Here is a 21451-nt window from a genome sequence, read left to right on the forward strand (position 1 = left end):
GGTCTTGCTTTAACGCTTTTAGGGCTAACCACTTCTAATATACCTTCAAAAAGACAATCAGTCCATCCTCAAGCTTTTTAATGCTTAAAGTTTCAACAAGATATAGAGCTCACACTCTCTTCTTTATTGCACTTCTTCTTTTGCTTTTCAGATTTGATAATTCCTCCTCTGCTTCGGGTATAATTAAGAATCTGTAATATTTGCATGGGAACCAGCTGAAGAATTCCCTTCATTTTCTTTCTTTTAAATCTACTGCTGAAAAGGATAAGAATCTGAGAATGCCCAGAACCTCAACGTTGACCGTCCTTGTCCTGTAGGAGACTGAACTTATGTTTTATAAGTGGTGCTCTGCCATAAAGTAGGATGCCAATGATAGAAGTAAACATTTTCGGGCTGGAAACTAACAAAAAAATTGTCCATTCACTGTATCCTAATTGAGTTTCAGATTTACTAGATAATGATCATACTAATCAAAGATCCATACTCCTCCGACATATGACCACTTGCATTATGGGTTCCTTGTCTTTTATCTTTTATTTGGATACAATCAGAGATATGCAAGAGCTATCGATTCCATAATAAAGTTGACGAGCAAGATAAAAGTTGTAGGACATACCCGGGGTGATCAATCAAACTAGTCATTATGACAAAACCTTAACATTTGTCTTTTCAGATTGTCCACATATTATGGTGAAACGATACTGTATTTCTACTTCAAACCGATGTAGATCTGTCGTGTCGAATCGTACGCCCAGCACCACAGTGAATTCTGCAGATGAGTGACCCTTAATTATCCCATTACCAATCAGAGAGCATGGCTGTCCTTGAGTATCTCCAGCACCATGTCCTCTGAAATTACCTCTTCTTGAATCTGACATGAAGCCCCCATCAGCCTCATTAGTGCCAAGTAGCCCATTACATCAATATACATGACTTGTCATAATTTTGCACCCAGCAATGCACAGCTTGAACAGCGCATTACTGCTATTAGCAGTAAATAATCTACTGGTCTAGATCATCTAAAGGACAGCACCAATCATTAACATTTAAAATTTGGCAGGAAGTGAGAACTATTAGAAGTAAGAGGAAACAAAAACTGGTGGAGTTTATTTTCTGTCTTGTGAGAATTCATTAAGTAAAAACTTTTGCTAGTACTACATGGCACTAGTGATAGTTAATTCTCCACATACAACCAGACCATTCACAATCTCTTTCAAGGCAACAATAAGAGCAGAATATGAAATGTTTCATCATTTTGGTCAAATCTAAACCAACCAAGAAAAAAAGAGCACATAGCTTTAAAAGTCAGGAAAGCTTAGCTCATGGTGGGGCTCAAAGCTCTTAAGAGTCACACCATGTGGGACTGAAAACAATCACACCATTACATTGCTATACTGAGCTAACAGCCGGGGTGGTGAAACTTTTTATCTTTTTCAATGATGAAAAGCTAAAAGGAAGGATATGGACAAGAGTGGACATTGTACAAAGTTTCCATTTGCAGTTCACATCAGAAAATAAGAATTAGTCAAGCTATACTATGTTGTCCAACCCATATAACATAAACATAGCCAGTTAATGTTCTTTAATTCAGAGGTGAAACCCTTTTTCCTGTAGATCATAAGTTAAAATTATCTGTCTTATCTAATCTGATATTACGTCTACTGATACCAGCTTCCAATTGTTGTGCTAGCAGCTTAATCCTGCATTTGATCTCTGCAGCTGACTCGAACATGTTTATCTGCTGCATTGAATGCATTAATATTGACTTCTGTGCTGTGGTTTGAAAAAAAACTGCATTTGAAGCAAGGCTACACTGTTCTATGATTCCTCCGTGCAGCAGCAAAATTGTGATTTTGTAAACTTGCGGCACAACCATAACTTATAGTGGGCCCTACCGTTAATAAAATTATGTTTATTACTTGACCAAACAACAATATCTGTGGCTGCGGGTGAACCTCAGCCGCAGCCACAATACCGGCCACTAAAACAGCTGCGATGGCTTTTCATTTAATCTTCTTCTTTGGAAACTTGCTTAGCGTAGTCCAATGAATGCCATGAAAAAGACTACAAGTGGGTTTTTGAAAGAATCTTTAGATGTTTAAGCTCTTAATAAAGTCGCTCCATTCTGCCATAAAGAAGACAAAATAATTCCAGTCAAGATGGATTTCAACGCAATTAAAAGAGCTGAAGAACCGATATTTAACACGGCTGCTTTGTCACTGCACATTACCTTGAAAAGTTTTAAGCACTCGTTTCGGAGAGCGACATAAACTGTGAGAACGATTAAAATTCAAAATTTTTTTATTTTTAAATTTTAATGTATTAATATTAAAAATAAATTTTTTAAAATAAATAAATTATTTTAATATATTTTTAATAAAAATAAATTTTAAAAAACGCAACTTAAAAAACGGAATATGCTTCATGAAATGAAATACTCTCTCTAAATTAGAGAATTGGCGGGAACCAATTTAGTAGAGAAACGCTGCGTTTCATAGACATAAAATCACAACAATCCATTACGTAAGAAACGACGTGTCATTGTGTGTTATCAGCATCTACTTTCCAGAAAATGTAATTTTCCAAATTTTGAGTTACAGAGCTAACAACTAAAATCATCTGTCATCACCATGAACCAGAAGATGAAAATTAACAACAAGAAGAATAAAAAGAATGAAATGGAGTTTTGCGAAGTATGCAATTTGAATAACGATGAAGGCCAAAACCATAAGTACTATCCAAACCACAAAAATTCACTCTCTAATTTCCTCTCTCGTTTCCAAACCAAAATTGTCGACGTCCGATTCTTTCTCAAAAGCCCTACCATTCTCCGCCCTGGACTCTCATCTCGCAACCGCATCTGGTGCGTCTTCTGCGATTTCGATATCCACGAGACCGGCAGCTCCTTCGCATGGTAAACAAAAAAAAATAAAAATAATATATATATATATATATATATATTTATGATTGTCAGTGTTTATTTTAATTATCTAGTGATTATTATTTAATTGGTAGTGCAAGTCATTAATGTGTTTTTGTATTCGCTAAAAAAATATAGCGCTAATGCGATAAGTCACTTGCCGAGTGAGGAACATTTGAAGAAATTGAAGCACTTTATGTGGAAATACGGCGGTGGAATGGGCTGGGCGGGATACTTTTCGGGTTTTAGAAGCTGATGTAGCTAAGGTGATGTGCTGAATCGTTGTTCAATGGTAGATTAGTGTTATGCTATTGGATTTCTATAAATGAATATGATAGTGTTGATTTGAAAGATGTGTAATACTCGAGACTAATTTAGGTTTCGTGTTTCGGTAATTGTAGTGGGACAAGTAGTGTGAAGCAGTGAGGAATGAAGGGGCAGCGTTGGGCAGTGATGGATCAAGAGGGATGCAAGTTGGACCTACAAAAGATATCCTCAACCATGAACATATAAATAACTTTGAAAATAATAGTTTGGGTAATGTTAATTTGAATATTTCTAATGGTGTTATGCCTTTACAGTATTATACAATTGAGTATCAGATATCCAATTCAGGATTTTCTGCAGTTGCGAATGTTGGACCATCCATGTATTGTGTGGTCTCTACTTTGCCTGTGCATGCACATTCTGGTACATGTTTATGCAATCCTAATGATTTAACCGGTAAGAGTAACCTTCTTATTTGATATCCATTCCTCCAATGAAGTCGTTCAGAAAGGAGATATACTGATACTAGTTCTGTTGTTTGTCCTTTGTTTGAAATTTGCAGCTAACTGGAATAGCCAACATTTTTTCCCTTATAACAGTATAAACTGTGCACCCAATCTCGGTAATGGACAGGTGAGTTTGGTCCTTTTCACTCTTTCTCTATGAAGCTCATTTCATTTTCTCCAAAATTTGGAGATTATTTTCTTCTTTTGTAACTTTTTTACCGTGGCTAATCTTTTGTAGTGATTTTTATATTATGCAGCTCATTAGTTTAATAGCACGTTTGGTTTCTCATGATTAGTTTGTAGAATATATGGTACATGGCTGGCAGTGCTTTTGAATTTATGTGTTGCTGTGTTGATATTTATCTTTAAGTGCTGCATTTATTATTTTTACTCGATAGGCTAAGCATCTCTCAAGGTTGTATCATAAGGGCGTGCAGCATCTTGTCAGACATCTTTGGCTAGGTGACTGTTCTAGTCATGGTGTGAAAAGTGACTGATTATGAAACTAGCTGTGGTTTTCCATCCCTTTCCATTGTTTAGGGGTGGCTTTGATAATTACAAAGCTATATTAAGTGGAATTTTTTCCCTCCACTTGTGAATACTATTTTCTGATCATTCCAATGAGGGTAAGATGGATATGTCAAGTGCATAAATCTATGTAGATGTCCTGTCCTTCATGTATTTTGACACTCTCCACCGGGATGATGATTTCTAAAACATTTTGTAGGAGTTATCCATTTAGTGTTAGGATGTGCAAGTTGCCATACTGTTTTGTGTATCATCCCCTTCTTCCTTCTTTAATTGCACGCCTGCAGTAAGTACCCTTTGACTTCTAAATGCTGTCAAGGTTTGTTTTTTGCTTGATGCTCAGTGATGTCAAAGGCTCTCAGCAAGGCTTTCTTTTCTGAGTATACTTGTTTTGGAGTTAAAATATGTGTAAACTTATATTTGTTTGCTATAGCTGTGCCAGGTTTATCAGGGTGAAAGATCCGTACATGCAGTGAGCAGTTTACGGGGTAATGATTTTTTTCAACATCTCATTTCTGTTCTTATCTTATTCTAATTTAAAGCTAGTCATCTGGGTAGTACATGCATAATTTGAGTAGCTTGGTGGATGGGTCCTTTTACCATGGTGTTTCCATGCGATGTCAATCCTCATCTTGTAATTGTCCTGTTAGGTTCACACAATATACCTCAAGTTCCTGCTATGGCTCTACAATTGGCTGGAGTCACTCTAGTACCTGCCTTGACTCCACAAATGGCTGGAGGAAATGTGCATACAGGAGCTTCTCCTTGGTTTGAAGCAACTGAAGAAAATCAGCTAAACATTCAAGCAACACCGATTTCTTCTAGATCTGTTTTGGTTGCAAATAAGTCCCGGAAATCACACAAACTGAACCAAAAAAGGGTAGGGGCTGTTAGAGAGTAATAGAAAACTATTTTTGAGACCTTACCTAATAGTTTAAGCTATTGGGTTGAATTGGTTATTTGACATGATATTAGAGTTTTGATGATCAAACAGACACGAGTTCAAATCTCATCACATCCATTCTAATTAATTAAAAAAATCAGGTACAAGGTGGTGTGGGGGCTTTAACTTGAGGTGGGTGTTAGAGAGTAGTATAAAACTATTCTTAGGACCCCACCTAATAGAATAGTTTTATATCAGGGACTGCTTGGGCAGAAAGGAGAAAGATGGAGATGGCAGGTTGTCAAGAGCGATTGTGATGCTAACTGGCCCCCCAATTTTGGCAGAGTTTGGCAGCATGGCAGCCAAAAGGAATCTAGAAAAGAATTTGAGAATGAGAAACAAAAATTACCCAATGTGGAGAGTCATACTGAGATGCCAGTTAGGATACAGCCTTATATCAGCAAACAAATGGTAATCTCTAAGCTCCGAGTCCTTGTGTATTCTGCAGTTCTTATTATGTCCCATCTTTTCCATTTTCAGGCTTGGCTCGTTTTGCGGAGGTGATTGAAATATAAATTTTATGTTTTAAACATCATTACAATACATTGTTTTCTTCTTACCTGATGTCCATGTTAGTAGATAGTGACGCCTCATCACATATAAATTTGACTAAAGTACTAGTGAGTTCTTAGATGCATTCTATTATGAATTGCTGTAATAGGACACCAGTCTACTTCAACATAATGTGATAAAAGAAAGTTGGAACTAAGCATTTGCAGGCGGTCAAATTATCAGAGCGCAGTTCACCTTTGTAGGCAGAAGTCTTGGCTAGTTTTAGGTGATATGCTGTGTTAAAAAACTTTTTGCTTCTTAGGCTGATGACATTGTATTCAAGTCTGGCATGAATTTCATTGATTTGTGGAACTTTATGTGATGATGGGCTTATGCAAAATTAGTTTCCTTGAACTAATGAATTTTTATCTTGTCCCCAACACAGAGGAGGGGTGCATTTGAATGATGGCTGCTGTGGTGATCATGACATGAGCTAACAATGCTTCTGGTGACAAACATCATGGGAGGTTACTTGTATATTCTTCTGCCATCCCCTTCTTAAATTTCAGATTTTAGATCTGAATGAATATATTTTTGTCAAAGGCAGCAAGGGATCATTAAAAACTTGAGCCCAGAAATGGCAGATCACTTGTTGGGTCCGTCTTGTAATCATTATGCTGTTAGATTCCCTTTTCGTATACCTGAAATTACATTTCGCAGTCTCATGTTAAAGATCAGATTCTTTTTCTGTAATGTCAGATTTTACCGTTCACCAAAAGCTTTAGTCTAATTATTGTGGTCTGTCTAGTGCGGGCAACCTTGCCACCACTACTTTGTGTTCGAATATTAGAATAATAAGCTATGGAACCAAAAACATGGAAATGATTTTTTTTAAGAACATGGTTAAAAGATTACATCATCTGCTAACAAGAGAGCCCTTTCTTTAATCATATAGAAACAGCTGTGGGACAATGGGTCACGAGCAAACCACAAATTTTCTACAACGCTGGTTTCATTTGGCAAAAACTGTGGCGGTATTCGATTCTTGGGGCTCCTACCTTGAACTTGAATCAACTTTAAAATAATGGAACTGCCTATGGATGACCGGAAATGCTTTTCAAGTGTGTCGGATGTAAAGCTGCTTGTATTCTCTCTGTACTTTGAATCTGCCTCTGCGAGAAGACATTGACCTTGATCGGCATGCTCTTGACTTGTACATGGATTAAAACATGTCATGACATCCGAAACAATCTTCAAGATGTGAATGGAGAGAATGATCGTGAACTGTACAGACTAGCTCCTTTTAATGTGCGCAACAAAGCCATCAGTCTATAGCAACCATGTGGTCTGAGCAAAATCCTGAAGAATTTGATTTACCTGAGATCCTAAAACTCCAGAGTTTCCCCTTTGAAGCAACCAAGTTCTCGTCACACAGAAATTCCCAGGAAAACCACTTCTCAATTGTCCGATCAACATCATGTACCAGTACGTCTGTTGTGTTCCCAGCTCTTGCTATCATACTAGCTGTGTAGATTGCTCCCATTCTTCCTGGTGCCTCTGGCGAGTGCCCACTTGGTCCATCCACCACCACTACATTCCATTCAAGCTCATATACTTCACGCGGCAGGTTTTTCAATGCAAGTTTGCAAGATGAATTCTGAAGCATTTCTGGGTTTGGTGCACAAGCTGGACTTTTCCTTGCATGCTCAAGCAGCTTGTAAGCCTTCTTTGCAGGTGTCTGGTGGTCAATCTTGTAGATTTTAGTGGTATTGGATTTTGCTCTAGCAGCACTTATTTTGTCAGGATCATCCTCTAGAAAGATTGTGGTGCCACCTGAGTTGATGGAGGACAATCTCAGGTACTGGGGCTCTGCTCCAAAAACAAGGAGGTTGCAGGGGGCTTTGCGTTTAATGAGATCAGATAGAAGTTTAAATTCCTTTTTTGTGAGACTAGGTTCATCGGCAGCGATTTTCTGTTGTGCTGTTTGGTTACTAGGTGTATGAGATGGAGCCTTTTTACAGGCCGGAGAAGGAGTAGAACATGTGTGTTGTAGAGTAGGAGGCGAAGGGGCGGAAGGTGAGGTGGTGATAGCAATTCTAAGAAGTCGGAGGATGGAGATGCATGCCAAGATGAAGACAACAGAAGGTATAAGTTTTCTTCCAGGAATTGCCATACTCTTATTTCCTTTGAAATATTTGCGGCCAACGGGTATATTGAATTGTGATTCAGGTGAGCTCGGAGGTGAAGACTTCACAAGAGGAGTAGCAAGAGAACGGTAATGCGGTACTTCTGGGGGCATTTTTTCCCTCGCCTAACCCTTTCCACAGAATCCCTGCTATAATCACATCTCCTCTTAGCAAGGCATTGAACTGCTGGTGGCCTTTTTTTCGTTTATCAAGTATGCTATTGAATACTCTTCTTAATTTTTCTTGAGTGTGGCAGAAGAAAATGATCTTTTGCTTCTGTTTCAAGTTTTATATTATCTCCACCTAATTGCTGTGGTTAAGCGTTGCAGTTCGCTAATCAAAGTTGCCCAAGTGTATAGCCTGGTGTGTATCTTTGTCAATCATCTCCATCGCGGCTCGTTTGGTGCTTTATTCGAGTGAAGTTGAAGGAGGCTAAGGTGTACTTGCTGGTTTGTTGGAAGGCTGCTTTCAATCAATTTTGACTTCATGGTATGCACCAATCATTTTATATATAGCAGGTTGCTGGTTCTTGATGTGAAGGGCGGTAGACATGGGATGTTGGCTTTTTGTATGCCAAATCCCAACCAGTCAACTCAGTACTTAGGTTGCTAACTGATCCATAACCGAGTCATTGCCCCTAATTGACTCTGCTGGCGTAGGGCTTACAATAAGGAGAAAAGGGTAGGGTTTTATTTTTGCAGGGACGAAGTCCCTTATGATCCTTACCGGTTAGCTTACCAGAACCCTGTTTTATGGAGAGCCATCCATTTTTGCTCCAGAAAGCAGCCTAGAGGTTGCCATTCTTCAATGTTTATTGAAGATACTACACCATCTAGTTGCAGACACATGGTCCCTTTTAAGGGTGGTACAAAAAGAGAGACTGAAGTGATATCCTAGCCCAACCTCGCCCTAGGATAGTAAATTTAGGTGTGTAGAAGCATCTGTGCCACTGTAATTTGATTGCCATGCTTGTCTAAGCGATAGATCATCTACTACTATGCGTCTGATTAATTTCAAGTTGATTTTGATGTAGGAAAAAGACTCGGTGACACAAATCATATCATATATGAGGTACATGATGTTTCTGAAAGTGTTTTAGTATTTGTTTTTTAAAATATTTTTTATTAAAAATATATTAAAATAATATATATATTTTAATTTTTTTTTAATATCAACAAATCAAATAATTCAAAAACAATAACAATAAAAAAATTATTTTTTAAAAAACTATGTTTGACACAATTCCAACCTCCCTAACTCCATAATTCATTTTTGAAAAATATTAAAAAAAATAATAAATCTCTAAAGAAAATAAATAAGCCTAATATATAAAAGTATAATAACAAGATGGCCAAATCCAAATATTATGAATTAAAAACCTTTTCGGAAAAAAATAAAAAGAAAAAGAAAAAGAAAAGGAGGAAAAAACTCAAAATTTATAGTTAAAGAAACTAAAAAAAAAAAAACTTTTAATGGTTACAATAGAGAGGAGATAATAGAAAACTTATATTGTACAATTACAAGGAAACGCTTATATTATTATTCAAGTAATTTAAATGAATGTATGTGGTAATGCTTTAATATCATATTTGAAAATGAATTTTTCAAGTAATAACACTGAGAAATAAGTATTATCTTTGATACACAGAAACTATTAATCTACAATACTTAATTAAAATATCCATGCTAACAGAGAATAGTTAATTTATATACACATAGTATTCTATATATCTAGTTAGTGAGAGAAAAACTAATATGTAGTGATTGATCATCTCATAATAATCGAGGACACAAACCTCACTTGTTATCTAAGGTAATAACTTTATCTGATCTCTTACATATATTTTATTATCATATTTTATTATGCTTAATGTTAGTGTGTGTATCTAATTTAGTTCTTATACTTATAAATAGTTAAAATATGTATTAAATGTTATTTCTTTACTGATCAGTTGGTTGAACTCGTCTATTTATTTTAATATTATTTTAGGTTCTTAGTTTTTGTTAGGAAGTTGACTTTTGATCGAGAGTTACTGCTACTTTATTTATTGGTATACCTTATTTATTTATGCGAGATTTTTGTTATTTGTTGTGTTTCAATATCTTATACGTTGTTTTCATTAAAGTTAAGATTTTTATTTCGAAGATTGAATTTTATTTAATATAATAAATATTTTGAATTATAAATTGTTTTATTAATTTTAAGAAATATTTAAAAGAATATAAAATTCTGCGTAAATTTTATAATATATATGTTATAAGGTTTAACCTAGGCAATATAGGTGAGGGGTTATCGCTCCTACGTTGCCGTACCGGGATTGGATAGTGACAAAAAAAATAAAATAATTGTTTCAATTTCAAGGTGGAAAAGAAAAACAAAGGTTAGGCAATCAGGAGGAGAGAGTGTTGTTTAAGTTTTGCAGTCCTTGTCAAGCTGAGCTTTGAGGAAAGTGGTATTCTGATTACTTTAATATCTGGGAAGAGTTATTTAATGATTCTTTTCAATTAATGTGGAGGATGAAATGGAGTAATGAGATTATTGCAATATTTATTTTTTCTTCAACAAAGTAGTTGGCTCACCAGAAATGGTGGGACTGGGTCTACGGCAGCGCATCGCAAGCTAGCCTGGAAGCACAACATTTTCCACTAATTTCATATATAATCATGTAATTAGAGGAAATGCATCTGTATATATTATCTTAAGGTCCATTTGCAGATTATTTTAAGTTTCTCTTTTCTTGGGACTTTGTCTCTATGGAACTACTCCGTTCAGGCATCTAAGGGCGGCATTTTCTACCTCTAAAGACATTGAATATACCGGATTGGAAAGTATCAAAATACTTTTTGTTGGTTTCTTCGGCTCCAAGGGCCTCCAAAACCCTACAATTTTCTAGAGCAATTGTTCATCTAATCCATAGGATGCGGCTCTAGCTAGCTGAAGGCTACTGACAACACTAACTTGGCTGATATCGATAATTGGATATGCCCATATTGCTGGTTTATGTTTAATACTGATTTATGATCTTTTTCAACACCCACAGGGTAGTTTCCTGCCATTAAAAAACAGTACCAAGTTCTAATGAAGGTCATCAGAAACTTTTATAGAATTCAGATACTGTCCTTTAAATGGCTTGCAAATTGCAACAGCCTTGATTTCAAGCCAAGTTTCTACGTTAACTAAATGTTCCTAAATGGTCACTTTCCACTAAAGATTAAAGAATTTAGAGGCTGATGTTTCATCCCAATTGAATATATTAATTTTTGCAGTTTGTTGCCACTCTATCATCATTTGAGAATTCATTTTTTTTCCCTTCTGCTTGTTTATCCTTGAGTTGGATTGATAGAGGCGAGGAAGTTGAGCAAAATTAATGGTATAATCAAGGTTTATTCGAAATACTTATACTAACTAATGATCACATGACATGTATTAATCTTGCATAAGATCATACAATTACAATCATTATTAAAATACCAATTGGGAACAACTGTTGATGATGGTTTCCAGTTTTAGAACATTGCTCTTGTCATTGTCAGCATGCCCTTCATTATTCTTTTTTTTTAATATATAATTTCTTTAATTTATTACATTAAGATCCAAGTTTGCAACAAGAAATATTTTAGTCAGTTTGGCTTTGTCTTCTCTTCACACCTCCCTCTAATTTCTTACACCAAATCCCCTACTTGCTTCTCCTATTCCTATAGTGATCACTTTGGTTTCTTCGATTCTCCTACACAGATCCTTTTTTTTCCTCTCAGAGGTTTTGACCACTTTGGTTTCTGATTCTCAGTCTCCCTTGGTCCTTTCTTTCCATGGTTTTACCTTTGTTTCGTAATTTTTCCATATTGACACATACTTTAACAGCCTTTGCAGATATAAGTTTTTGTCGTGGCGTTTTTGAAAGACTTCTATACATATACTTCCATTTGTCTCTCAATTTTATCCCCCGTCTTTCTCAGATATTCGAGTTTTGGTGACTGGTCCAGAAAGAAATCCTTTTCAAGTTTAAGATAGAAATTGGTTTGGATAATTGGTACTGTTATGGGTAGGAACACTGAAGGAGAGGTTCTTTACAGTGCAGGATCGAAGGTAAGTAACTTTTACTCTGTGCCAAGTTGTTTGATCATACAAAAGTTTTAGGGAATTCTGATTTGGATATTGAAAAAAACCAGGCCATGGTGGAAGGTCAACCTAAAAAATCTCTTTTTGCATCTATAACAAAACATGAAGTCGAAAATGGCAGGTCAAGCAGTATGATTTTGAAGGTATTTTCAATCTCTAAACCATCTCAAACATGTTTTTATAAGTTCTTAATACATGGCTATCTAACTAGTCGTGGTTTTTTTGATTAAATCTGGGATGAAAACAGAAAGCACATACTGTAGTTCCTGCACATATCTTGGCAGAAGCAATATCGACAATCCGTGGTCTTGACCTCAGATGGTCAGGTCCAATAACAACAACAGAAATGCAATATGTTGAGCAGTATGTCTTGGCGAAGTACCCCCAATATGCTGGCTTTATCGGAGAGAAGGTAGATCTCTCTACTCTTTGTATCAACGAAGAGATCTCAGAGCCTTCACCCGACGACAAGAACAAGTCACCTAGGACTGGTCTTAGAGAGGTCTCCACACCATCCTTTGGAAGCAATCACCCTGACTTGGATAGAACCCAGTTAGAGCCATCTAGACTGCTTGATATTCTTACAGAGAAATCCTCATTTCCAGGGAGTTTTGTATCGATACCAGAAATCCAAGCTCAGCACAAGGTTCTGAGGCACTGTGGATTACCTGATGATGAGTATCTTGTCCTTTTCACTCAAAACTACAAAGATGCAATGATGTTAGTAGGAGAGAGCTACCCTTTCTTCCGAGGGAACTTCTACATGACTGCTATCGGGGAAGAAATGGATTACGTAAAGGAATTCGCCAGTTACAAGGAATCAAAAGTGATCCCGACACCAGAGAATTGGTTGAATTTGAGAATCAAGGGATCACAGCTTAGCCAGTATTTTAGAAGGAAGTGCAAGCACTGTCCTAAGGGGTTATTCTCATACCCAGCTGATGTGAATGGAACTCGCTATTCGATGCATTGGGTATCCGAAGCCCATCGGAACTCATGGCATGTTCTGCTGGATGCAACCGCCCTGGTCGTCGGGAAGGATAGGTTGAATCTTTCACTTCACAGGCCTGACTTTGTGCTGTGCAGTCCTGACAATACCCCTGCTAATCCTTCTACAATCACATGCCTTCTTGTTAGGAAGAAATCTTTTGATACTACAACAGCTTCATCTTAGCTCAAAGATTAAGAAGAGGTGTTCGTTTGTGAATATTGAATATGTTTAGACTGGTTAATTAAGGAACATCAACACATGTCTCCGCCTTGGCATCTGAAATTAGTAGTCTGATTTGGTTAATTATAGCCTGTCATCATTGAATAATCTTTCAGTCTATGAATAATCCTAGGCATCGAATAGAAATAGATAGGTGTATTATGGAAAATAAAGAAACTCGATTTTTCCTTGATTTATTTCAGAGAGCACAACTCAATTTAATTCCATTCACATGATTCAAACTTATTCCAAATATGTGGTTTTCTTTGAGCAGAATTCTACTAATAAAACTCAATTCAATTCCAAACAAGCTATTAGAAGATGAATACTATTTTCTTCCATTTATATGCCAGTGTGTTTCATCAAAATATATTTCGCTGGGAGAAGGATGAAAGATCAATACTCTGTCATTCCATATCAGCCAATATATCATCAAAAACCCCACCACTAGGCATCATGGGGAACACAGGCTCTTGATGAGGCACCATCACATCCAACAAGTAAGGTCCAGGAGCGTCTAACATTTTCTGAATGGCTGCTCTAACATCATCCTTTCTTGTTACATGGGAAGCAGGAATTCCACATGCTTCTGCAAATTTCCACATATCAGACAATCTCAGACTCCTTCCATGGATCACCTAAAGATGGGGACGCCCTGTGAGCCTTATAAATCCTCTCAGTGTGCCACCATGCCCAAATATTGATCGTTCAAAATCATTATCTTGACAGGGATATTCTCAACGAAGTCACCAACTCCTGAACATTCATTAGAAGACTTCATCACCATCCATATCCACAGCAATAACATCAGAATTTGCAATAGCAGCCCCCATAGCTCCCAATTCCCCCTGATGTCAACCACTGGCATGGTTTCTTACACCTGTAAAACTGAGCAGCACACATTTTATGCTGCCCCTGTAATTACAACTGTAGTAACACTATGTAATTCAAGAACCTGAATTGCATACTGCAGAAGAATTTCTTCTCCAGAGGTGTTAAAAGTTAATGGATACTTCACTTTCTGCTCGTTCAACTCTTCTCTCCATGCCTTAAAATCCGTTCCACTTTTAGTTTCCCTACTCTCCAAAATCATGTTGATCCCTTGCAAGGCCAACTTTATATCTGCAAGAACTGATAGACGAGCTGCATGTTATTCCCAATCTCAGCCGAATCCATATCAATGCGAACAATCATTGATCAGACTCACAAACACCTTAAGCTTTCCAGTCACACAATCATCAAACCTCAGTCCAAATAAAATTTATGCAGTTAAAAGTCTTGATGAAATTCCCCACTCGCGAAGCTCCATCTCTATTTTCATTATTTGTTTACCTTTGCATTAGTAGCTGGTTGCATAATTGGTTCATACCTATTGCTATCAGCCCTTGCTTGTACATCCTTTTCTGCAGTTATCGACATACGTAATTTGAATCTTAACTATTTTTTACGTAAATATAGGCCATTTCAACTCTAGATCATTAATTAATATAGATGCAACCTATTGATGTCATATCTCGTGGTTACTAATTGCATCAAGAAATCAAAATGTTGATCATAAATCAAACACCTAATCAATGACTGGATGAAATGTCAGAATCAATCTCCCAACCTGTGAGATTCTTCTTGCCGTGTCCTTTTCGCGGTCAAACTCTCTAGTAGTAATTTTTAAGCCCCAGGATGTTGGATATTCTTACCAGAGGACAGAAACAAATGGTAATAAACTAACAATTAAGAATTTGAAATTCATACATGATCCTCCCTTACCTCACTCCCCCCCTCCCCCCCTCCCCCTAAATTGTTGATCACGTTTTCTAAAATTCATAATCTTGCAACAAAACAAATGTCTCGTTATTTTTCTCCTAAAAATAAACTCAAAGAAATCAAATGCAAACAGAGAGAGACAGCATTCATACCAATCTTGTCACGCAGGACTGCCTCAGCTATCATGAACTTTCATTGTCAGTGTATTTGGTGCTGGAATGCCCTTCTTCAATTTCCAACATGGACTCTTGAAAATCCTGTTTTCAGGAAATATGATTTTTTAAAATGGAAAATAATTTAGATTTCTCTTGAATAAAATTGTTCCTCTTTGAGCGTTATGAATTATCATGGCCTATTCAGATGCAAATACGAGCATTTCACACTCACATGATCTTGCAAGTGAGCTGCATCTTTCCCTTCCAGGATTGAATTTATGTCAAGTATTTTGTTAAAAGTGTAACTCTGCCATCCTTCCTTCAGGTTCTCTCCTTTCAATCCTAGCTGAAAAATGAGCCTTCTGCCAATCAACTTCTTCAACTGGGAATGTCATAGATATTACTATTCAATCTGCATAAAAAACTCATATCTGTCAGCTCAATCACCATCCCAGTCTCTCTATCCAACATTATGAGTAGTGCAGAGTGCAGAACCATTCGCATCGCTTATTTGACTTCTATCTTGAACTTTTGATCACAATTGTTTCTTCCTGCAACCGTCCATGAAAAATAGCGTCAACCAAAGATATTTTCAGAATGACTGAGGGTCATCGGCTATCTTCCGTATTCATTTGAGCCCTCTGAGACCACAGAAGATCATCAAACTCCGTATCCATTTGGAAAACCCAATTAATCATCAAACAATAGCCCAAAGCAATACCATCTTGAGAATCAAACTGACCTGTCTTGCCAATAGCATCATCAAATGCTGCTAAAGAACTAACCCCACTCCCAAGCTCAGAAATCAGTGCAGACATATCTGGACTGCTACGCAACAGGACACTCAGAAACAGTCCTTGTGCCATCACGGCCACTCCTGCCTTTCCTGGTACCAATTGTCCGATAAATCAGCCAGTGCAGACCCACCACACCAGCACTCCACCCCTGGGACTTTTTCCCTATTTCTAACATTGCAGTTGGCAGGTTATCTAAACTCATCAAAGTTGTAGCACATTAAAATTCAAGCCCGTCATCTTGCTAAGCGTGGATTTTGTTGGCTTCTTTCCATCATCAGTTTTTCTTTTCTATCAAATTGAGTTATACAGTTCAATTGACATGAATGTCTTTAATAAGAATTATAGAATTTGGCCCGCATAAAAAGCATATTCACTCTGATATAACAAAATACTGGAGTTCAAATATCTGGACCCTTTCAAAGAATATTGTTGACCCGCATGAACACGCATGAAACATAGAAGTCCCGATATAAGCAGAGCATGAAGGTCAAAGCAAGTACACCCCTGCCTCGGAAAACAAATCCTATTTTCTGTCAGCTCCCTGTCCATTTTTACTATCGAGAGTTTTACAAAAAAACATTATTTTAAGCTTCTCTAGCCATTTTTTCTTTCTATTGTATAGATAATATATTCATTAAAGCTTGGATCAAATACCCTGAAAAGGTAGAATCCGTTTTTTCTCTGGCTCACAACCTTTAACACTGGGTTTATACACTTGATAAGATGGAAAGCCTGGTCACATGACATAAAAGCCCTGCCACCTTTGCTTGATGAACTTGCAAGTGATGACTTACAGAGAAGCAAAATAAATCAGTTTTAACTTGACACGAATCATCTCACTCAATTTAGGTAATCGATCACTGCATAAGAGTTTCATCCAGTGATCACCAAACCTACACAAGCGCAACCTGACTGAAAAGTGCCACTTTATTGAAGAACTAAATTATCAATACAGAAAGTTTCAAAGTTGAAACTCATTCTCAGTGTCATTATCTAAAAGCAAATGCAAGATTCAAATAGAGCAAAAACAAACGACTTAATGACATTACAAAACAGTAGATGAGTACATTTTAGTCCCCACACATCAAACAATACTACATCAGCACGCCACTAGAACCAACTCCTGAACAGTAAAAATGAAAAACCCTGCCACAACTTGAACATAGAAGTCCACATAACATACACAAATAGCATGGAATACCACAGAACATCCACACAACTACTTAAAACATATCTTCTGCAGAGGAAGATCAGTATTTTCTTCTTCCATCACCCTCAATTATCACATCTTTAAAAGCCCCTCCACTTGGGATCATAGGCAAGACGTGTTCTTGGTGAGGCACAATCACATCCAATAAGTATGGCCCGGGAGTGTCCAGCATTTTTTGAATTGCTGCTCTAAGATCATCCTTTCTTGTCACACGGGCAGCAGGTATTCCACAAGCATCTGCAAACTTCAACATGTTGGGGAAAATCTCAGACTCGTTTGATGGATCCCCCAAATATGTGTGAGCCCGGTTAGCCTTGTAGAATCGATCCTCCCACTGTACCACCATGCCCAAATGCTGATTGTTCAGAAGCATTATCTTGATAGGGAGATTCTCCACACGAATAGTTGCTAACTCCTGGACATTCATGATGAAGCTTCCATCACCATCAATATCCACAACAATTGCATCAGGATTTGCAACAGCAGCTCCAATAGCAGCAGGCAATCCAAAACCCATCGCCCCCAAACCCCCTGATGTCAACCACTGCCTTGGTCTTTTATACTTGTAAAACTGAGCAGCCCACATTTGATGCTGTCCAACCCCAGTACTCACAATGGCATTCCCGTCAGTCAACTCATCAAGAACCTGAATAGCATACTGAGGAGGAATTGCTTCTCCAAAAGTCTTAAAACTCAGCGGATTATTCATTTTCTGTTCATTCAACTCTTCTCTCCATGCCCTAAAGTCCATTTTCCCTTTAGCACCTCTGCTCTCCAAAATCTTGTTAATCCCTTGTAATGCCACCTTGATATCCCCACAGACGGACACATGAGGCTGCTTATTCTTCCCAATCTCAGCTGAATCAATATCAATATGCACAATCTTTGCTCTGCTCGCAAAAGCCTCAAGCTTTCCCGTAACACGATCATCAAACCTCACACCAAAAGCAAGCAACAAATCACTCTTATCCACAGCATAATTCGCATAAACCGTCCCATGCATACCAAGCATTTGCAAAGACAGCTCATCCCCTACAGGGAATGCACCGAGACCCATCAAAGTACTCGCGACAGGAATCCCCGTCAACTCAACAAACCTCCTCAACTCGTCACTTGAATTCAAACACCCTCCACCCACATACAAAACTGGTTTCTTACTCTCCGAAATCAATCTCACAATCTGCTCTAAATGCAACTCGTTCGGATTCTTAGGCAATCTCGACAAATAACCAGGCAATTTCATAGGCACATCCCAATTAGGAACAGCCAGCTGCTGCTGTATATCCTTGGGAATATCAATCAAAACAGGTCCAGGCCGCCCAGAAGTAGCCAAAAAGAAAGCTTCTCTAACAATCCTAGGAATATCATCAACATCAAGAACCAAATAATTATGCTTCGTAATAGACCTTGTTACCTCAACAATCGGTGTTTCTTGAAACGCATCAGTACCAATCATTCGCCGCGGAACCTGACCTGTAATGGCCACTATTGGGACGCTATCCAGCAGCGCGTCTGCCAATCCACTCACAAGATTTGTGGCGCCAGGACCTGACGTTGCAATACAAACGCCAGGCAAGCCTGACGCACGGGCGTAGCCTTCAGCAGCAAATACACCACCTTGCTCGTGGCGCGGTAAGACATTTCGGATGATGTTAGAGCGCGTGAGTGCTTGATGAATCTCCATTGAAGCGCCGCCAGGATAAGCGAAAACATCTTTCACACCTTCACGTTCGAGTGCTTCTACAAGGATGTCGGCGCCTTTTCGGGGTTGATCGGGAGCAAATCTTGAAAACGAGAATTTCTCAGTTGGGGCAGGGGACGCTGTGGTGGTGGAGGCGGGTTTGGAGAGGGAGTTGGAGATGTGGAGAGAGCAGGGTTTCTTGGGGTTAAATGCAAAGGGAAGGGTAAATTTGGAAATGGGTGATGGGTATATGGAGGAGGGTTTGCGGATGGGTGTGGTGGAGGTAGAGGTGGCTGCTGCCGCCGCCGCCATATTGAAAGTGCAAGGAGAGAGAGAAAAGTTGGAGAGAGTTTGTGGCAGGAGTTGAGAGACCGTTTTTGTCCGCCTGATTTAAAGGAGTTTCAAGTTTGAAGCGGGTGTGGACTTGGATGGTGGAATTTACCTACGTGGCAAATTTCAATATAAAATAATAAATCTTTTTATTCAATAATAATAATAATAATAATAAATTAGTGTGGCGATAGACTCAAATTGCCTATTTATTGTAATAATGGAATGATGTCTGTGGCGCAAAAAACAAAAACTTTTATTTCTTTTGTTTTCGGATTATTTTGGTTTCCTACACGGTGTATTAATTATTATTGATTTATTTAGAATATTTTATTGATTTTATCTTTTTATGCATAGTAAAATAGCAAAAATATCTCTAGAATATATAAAAAAAATGTTGGACAAGGATGTTTTAGTATATTTTTTTTATTTACATAGTACAATTACATATTTGTCCTTAGTGTCACAAAAATTAGTCTATTTAAATAAGGGTATTGACATTTTTTCCTCAAGGTTCTTTTTGTAATTACAATGTTGGTTAATGGTTATAACTTAATTTAATATTTAATAAATATTTTTTAATTGAAAAAGCTATTGACACGTGGAAGGTGCCACCAACTTTAGGTGACATGTGCGACGCTTCAAGGTGACGAAAAATATTTGTTCACTGTCTCATTTTGTTCTTTGTTGTATTCTCTTCCTTTATGGTTAGCACGTGTCATTTAATGATGATCATTTTATAACTAGTAGCCTTTTCTTTCTTTCTTTTCCCTTTTATTTTTCTCTCGTACATATAGAAATGCACTCACGTACTCATTTGTATTGTTTTTCAAATTCAGTTCTTTTAGTTTTGAATTTTTATTTTTGTCCTTTTTTCTTTTGTTAAGGTTTTTTTTTAATTTAATCCTTCAATTCTAATTTGTATATATAATATTTTTTTATTTGGTCCTTTTGCTTTTGATTTTCTGATTTTGTTTATATTCCATTTTGTCAAAGTTTTTATGGCTTTCTATTTTATCCTTCAAGTCAATTAAATGATTTTTTTCAATGATAATAATAATTTCAATTTGGTCTTTCTTCTTTTGATTTCTTTGTTTTTTCCTTGGTTTTTTTGTCAAAGTTTTTATGATTTTTAATTTTATCTTTCAAATCAAATTTATGATTTTTGTTTTTTCAATTATAGTTGTAGTAGTAAAAAATAAATAAATAATATAGTATAGTATAGTAATATTATTAATGATAATAATGATACTTGGTAATAATGCTACCAATAATGATAATAATGGTAATAATAGTAGTAATAATAATAGTTTTTTATGATTGTAATAGTGTTAATGATAGTAATATTTGTTACAGTAATATTAGTAATTGTGATAAAAAATAATAGTAATAATACTACTAATAGTAATAATGATAATGACAAAAATAATAGTAATAATAATATTAGTAATTTTATCTTTCATATCAAGTTTATGATTTTTATTATAGTAGTGATGATGGTGGTAATGATAATACTAATAATATTAATAATAATGGTAATAATAGTAGTAGTAATAGTTTGATATGATAATAATAATAATGATGATGATCATAATTATACTAATAATGATAAAAATGATGATAATGATAATGATGATGATAATTATATTACTTATTACTAATAGTAATACTAGCTGTGATATTAGTAATAATAATGATAATGATAATGATGATAATGAAAATAGTAATAATGGTGATAATTTATTATTCAGTGCTTTATTTGTTAGGGATTGAGTTTCATCATTTTTCATGTATGGTATTTTCAGTTTAATAACTCAGGTTACAGGTTTGAAAAGTTAATGTAGACCGAAATTCTCTTTTATTTATTTTTTATTTTTTTTCCTAATTACATTGTTCAACATTCATTTTATAAAATAAAAAAGACTTTGTGGTTTTCTTAAATTTCTTTTCAATCAGGTTAATCTAATCTCATAACCTGGGCTACATGTATTGCGGATTAACACGAGTTGACTCTTTCTTTATTACCCAGCTTACTTCCAATTTTTTTTTTCCAAGTTATCATGAGTTTTTTTTATCTGTTTTTTTTTTATCAAATTACATATTTTTAATGTTTTTTTTCCAAGTTATCATGGGTTTTTTTTATTTTATTTTGTTTGTTTACTATTGTTGTCAAATTTTTTTATCATTTTATTAAAATAAAACCAACTTCTGATAAGGGCTATAATTCGAGTAACTTATTTTTCTTATTGATTTAAAACACGCTTGTCATTCCTAGACATCATTTTTTCACAAAGAAAAATACAAACTGAGAGCATAACGTGGGCCTATATCTAATCAATAACTAT

General features: G+C 36.4%; 3 protein-coding genes and 2 pseudogenes across 3 annotated transcripts; 2 read left to right on the forward strand and 3 right to left on the reverse strand.

Annotated features, from left to right (window-relative positions):
• Positions 1–2529: 2529 nt before the first annotated feature.
• On the forward strand, positions 2530–6434 carry LOC133675756 (TITAN-like protein; annotated as a pseudogene).
• A 546-nt stretch (positions 6435–6980) lies between these two features.
• On the reverse strand, positions 6981–7955 carry LOC133676090 (glucuronoxylan 4-O-methyltransferase 1). Its single transcript, XM_062097661.1, has one exon. The coding sequence runs from the start codon at positions 7953–7955 to the stop codon at positions 6981–6983; it is 975 nt and encodes a 324-aa protein (XP_061953645.1).
• A 318-nt stretch (positions 7956–8273) lies between these two features.
• Positions 8274–13369, forward strand: LOC133675754 (uncharacterized). The gene is made up of 3 exons (XM_062097231.1): positions 8274–11929; positions 12013–12105; positions 12210–13369. The coding sequence occupies exons 1-3, from the start codon at positions 11882–11884 to the stop codon at positions 13134–13136; spliced, it is 1068 nt and encodes a 355-aa protein (XP_061953215.1). The 5' UTR covers positions 8274–11881; the 3' UTR covers positions 13137–13369.
• A 21-nt stretch (positions 13370–13390) lies between these two features.
• LOC133675755 (acetolactate synthase 2, chloroplastic-like) lies at positions 13391–14227 on the reverse strand (annotated as a pseudogene).
• A 2675-nt stretch (positions 14228–16902) lies between these two features.
• Positions 16903–19162, reverse strand: LOC133675280 (acetolactate synthase 1, chloroplastic-like). Its single transcript, XM_062096610.1, has one exon. The coding sequence runs from the start codon at positions 19086–19088 to the stop codon at positions 17136–17138; it is 1953 nt and encodes a 650-aa protein (XP_061952594.1). The 5' UTR covers positions 19089–19162; the 3' UTR covers positions 16903–17135.
• Positions 19163–21451: the final 2289 nt, after the last annotated feature.

Source organism: Populus nigra, chromosome 16 (genome assembly GCF_951802175.1).
Source record: "Populus nigra chromosome 16, ddPopNigr1.1, whole genome shotgun sequence".
NCBI classification, from domain to species: domain Eukaryota; kingdom Viridiplantae; phylum Streptophyta; class Magnoliopsida; order Malpighiales; family Salicaceae; genus Populus; species Populus nigra.

Bases quoted from the DNA above. Each gene is read 5' to 3' on its own strand.
- LOC133675754 (XM_062097231.1), top strand. From the start codon at position 11,882: ATGGGTAGGAACACTGAAGGAGAGGTTCTTTACAGTGCAGGATCGAAG. The intron at 11,930-12,012 runs GTAAGTAACTTT...GAAAAAAACCAG, and splicing joins TTTACAGTGCAGGATCGAAG to GCCATGGTGGAAGGTCAACC. The intron at 12,106-12,209 runs GTATTTTCAATC...GGATGAAAACAG, and splicing joins CAAGCAGTATGATTTTGAAG to AAAGCACATACTGTAGTTCC.
- LOC133676090 (XM_062097661.1), bottom strand. From the start codon at position 7,955: ATGCCCCCAGAAGTACCGCATTACCGTTCTCTTGCTACTCCTCTTGTG.
- LOC133675280 (XM_062096610.1), bottom strand. From the start codon at position 19,088: ATGGCGGCGGCGGCAGCAGCCACCTCTACCTCCACCACACCCATCCGC.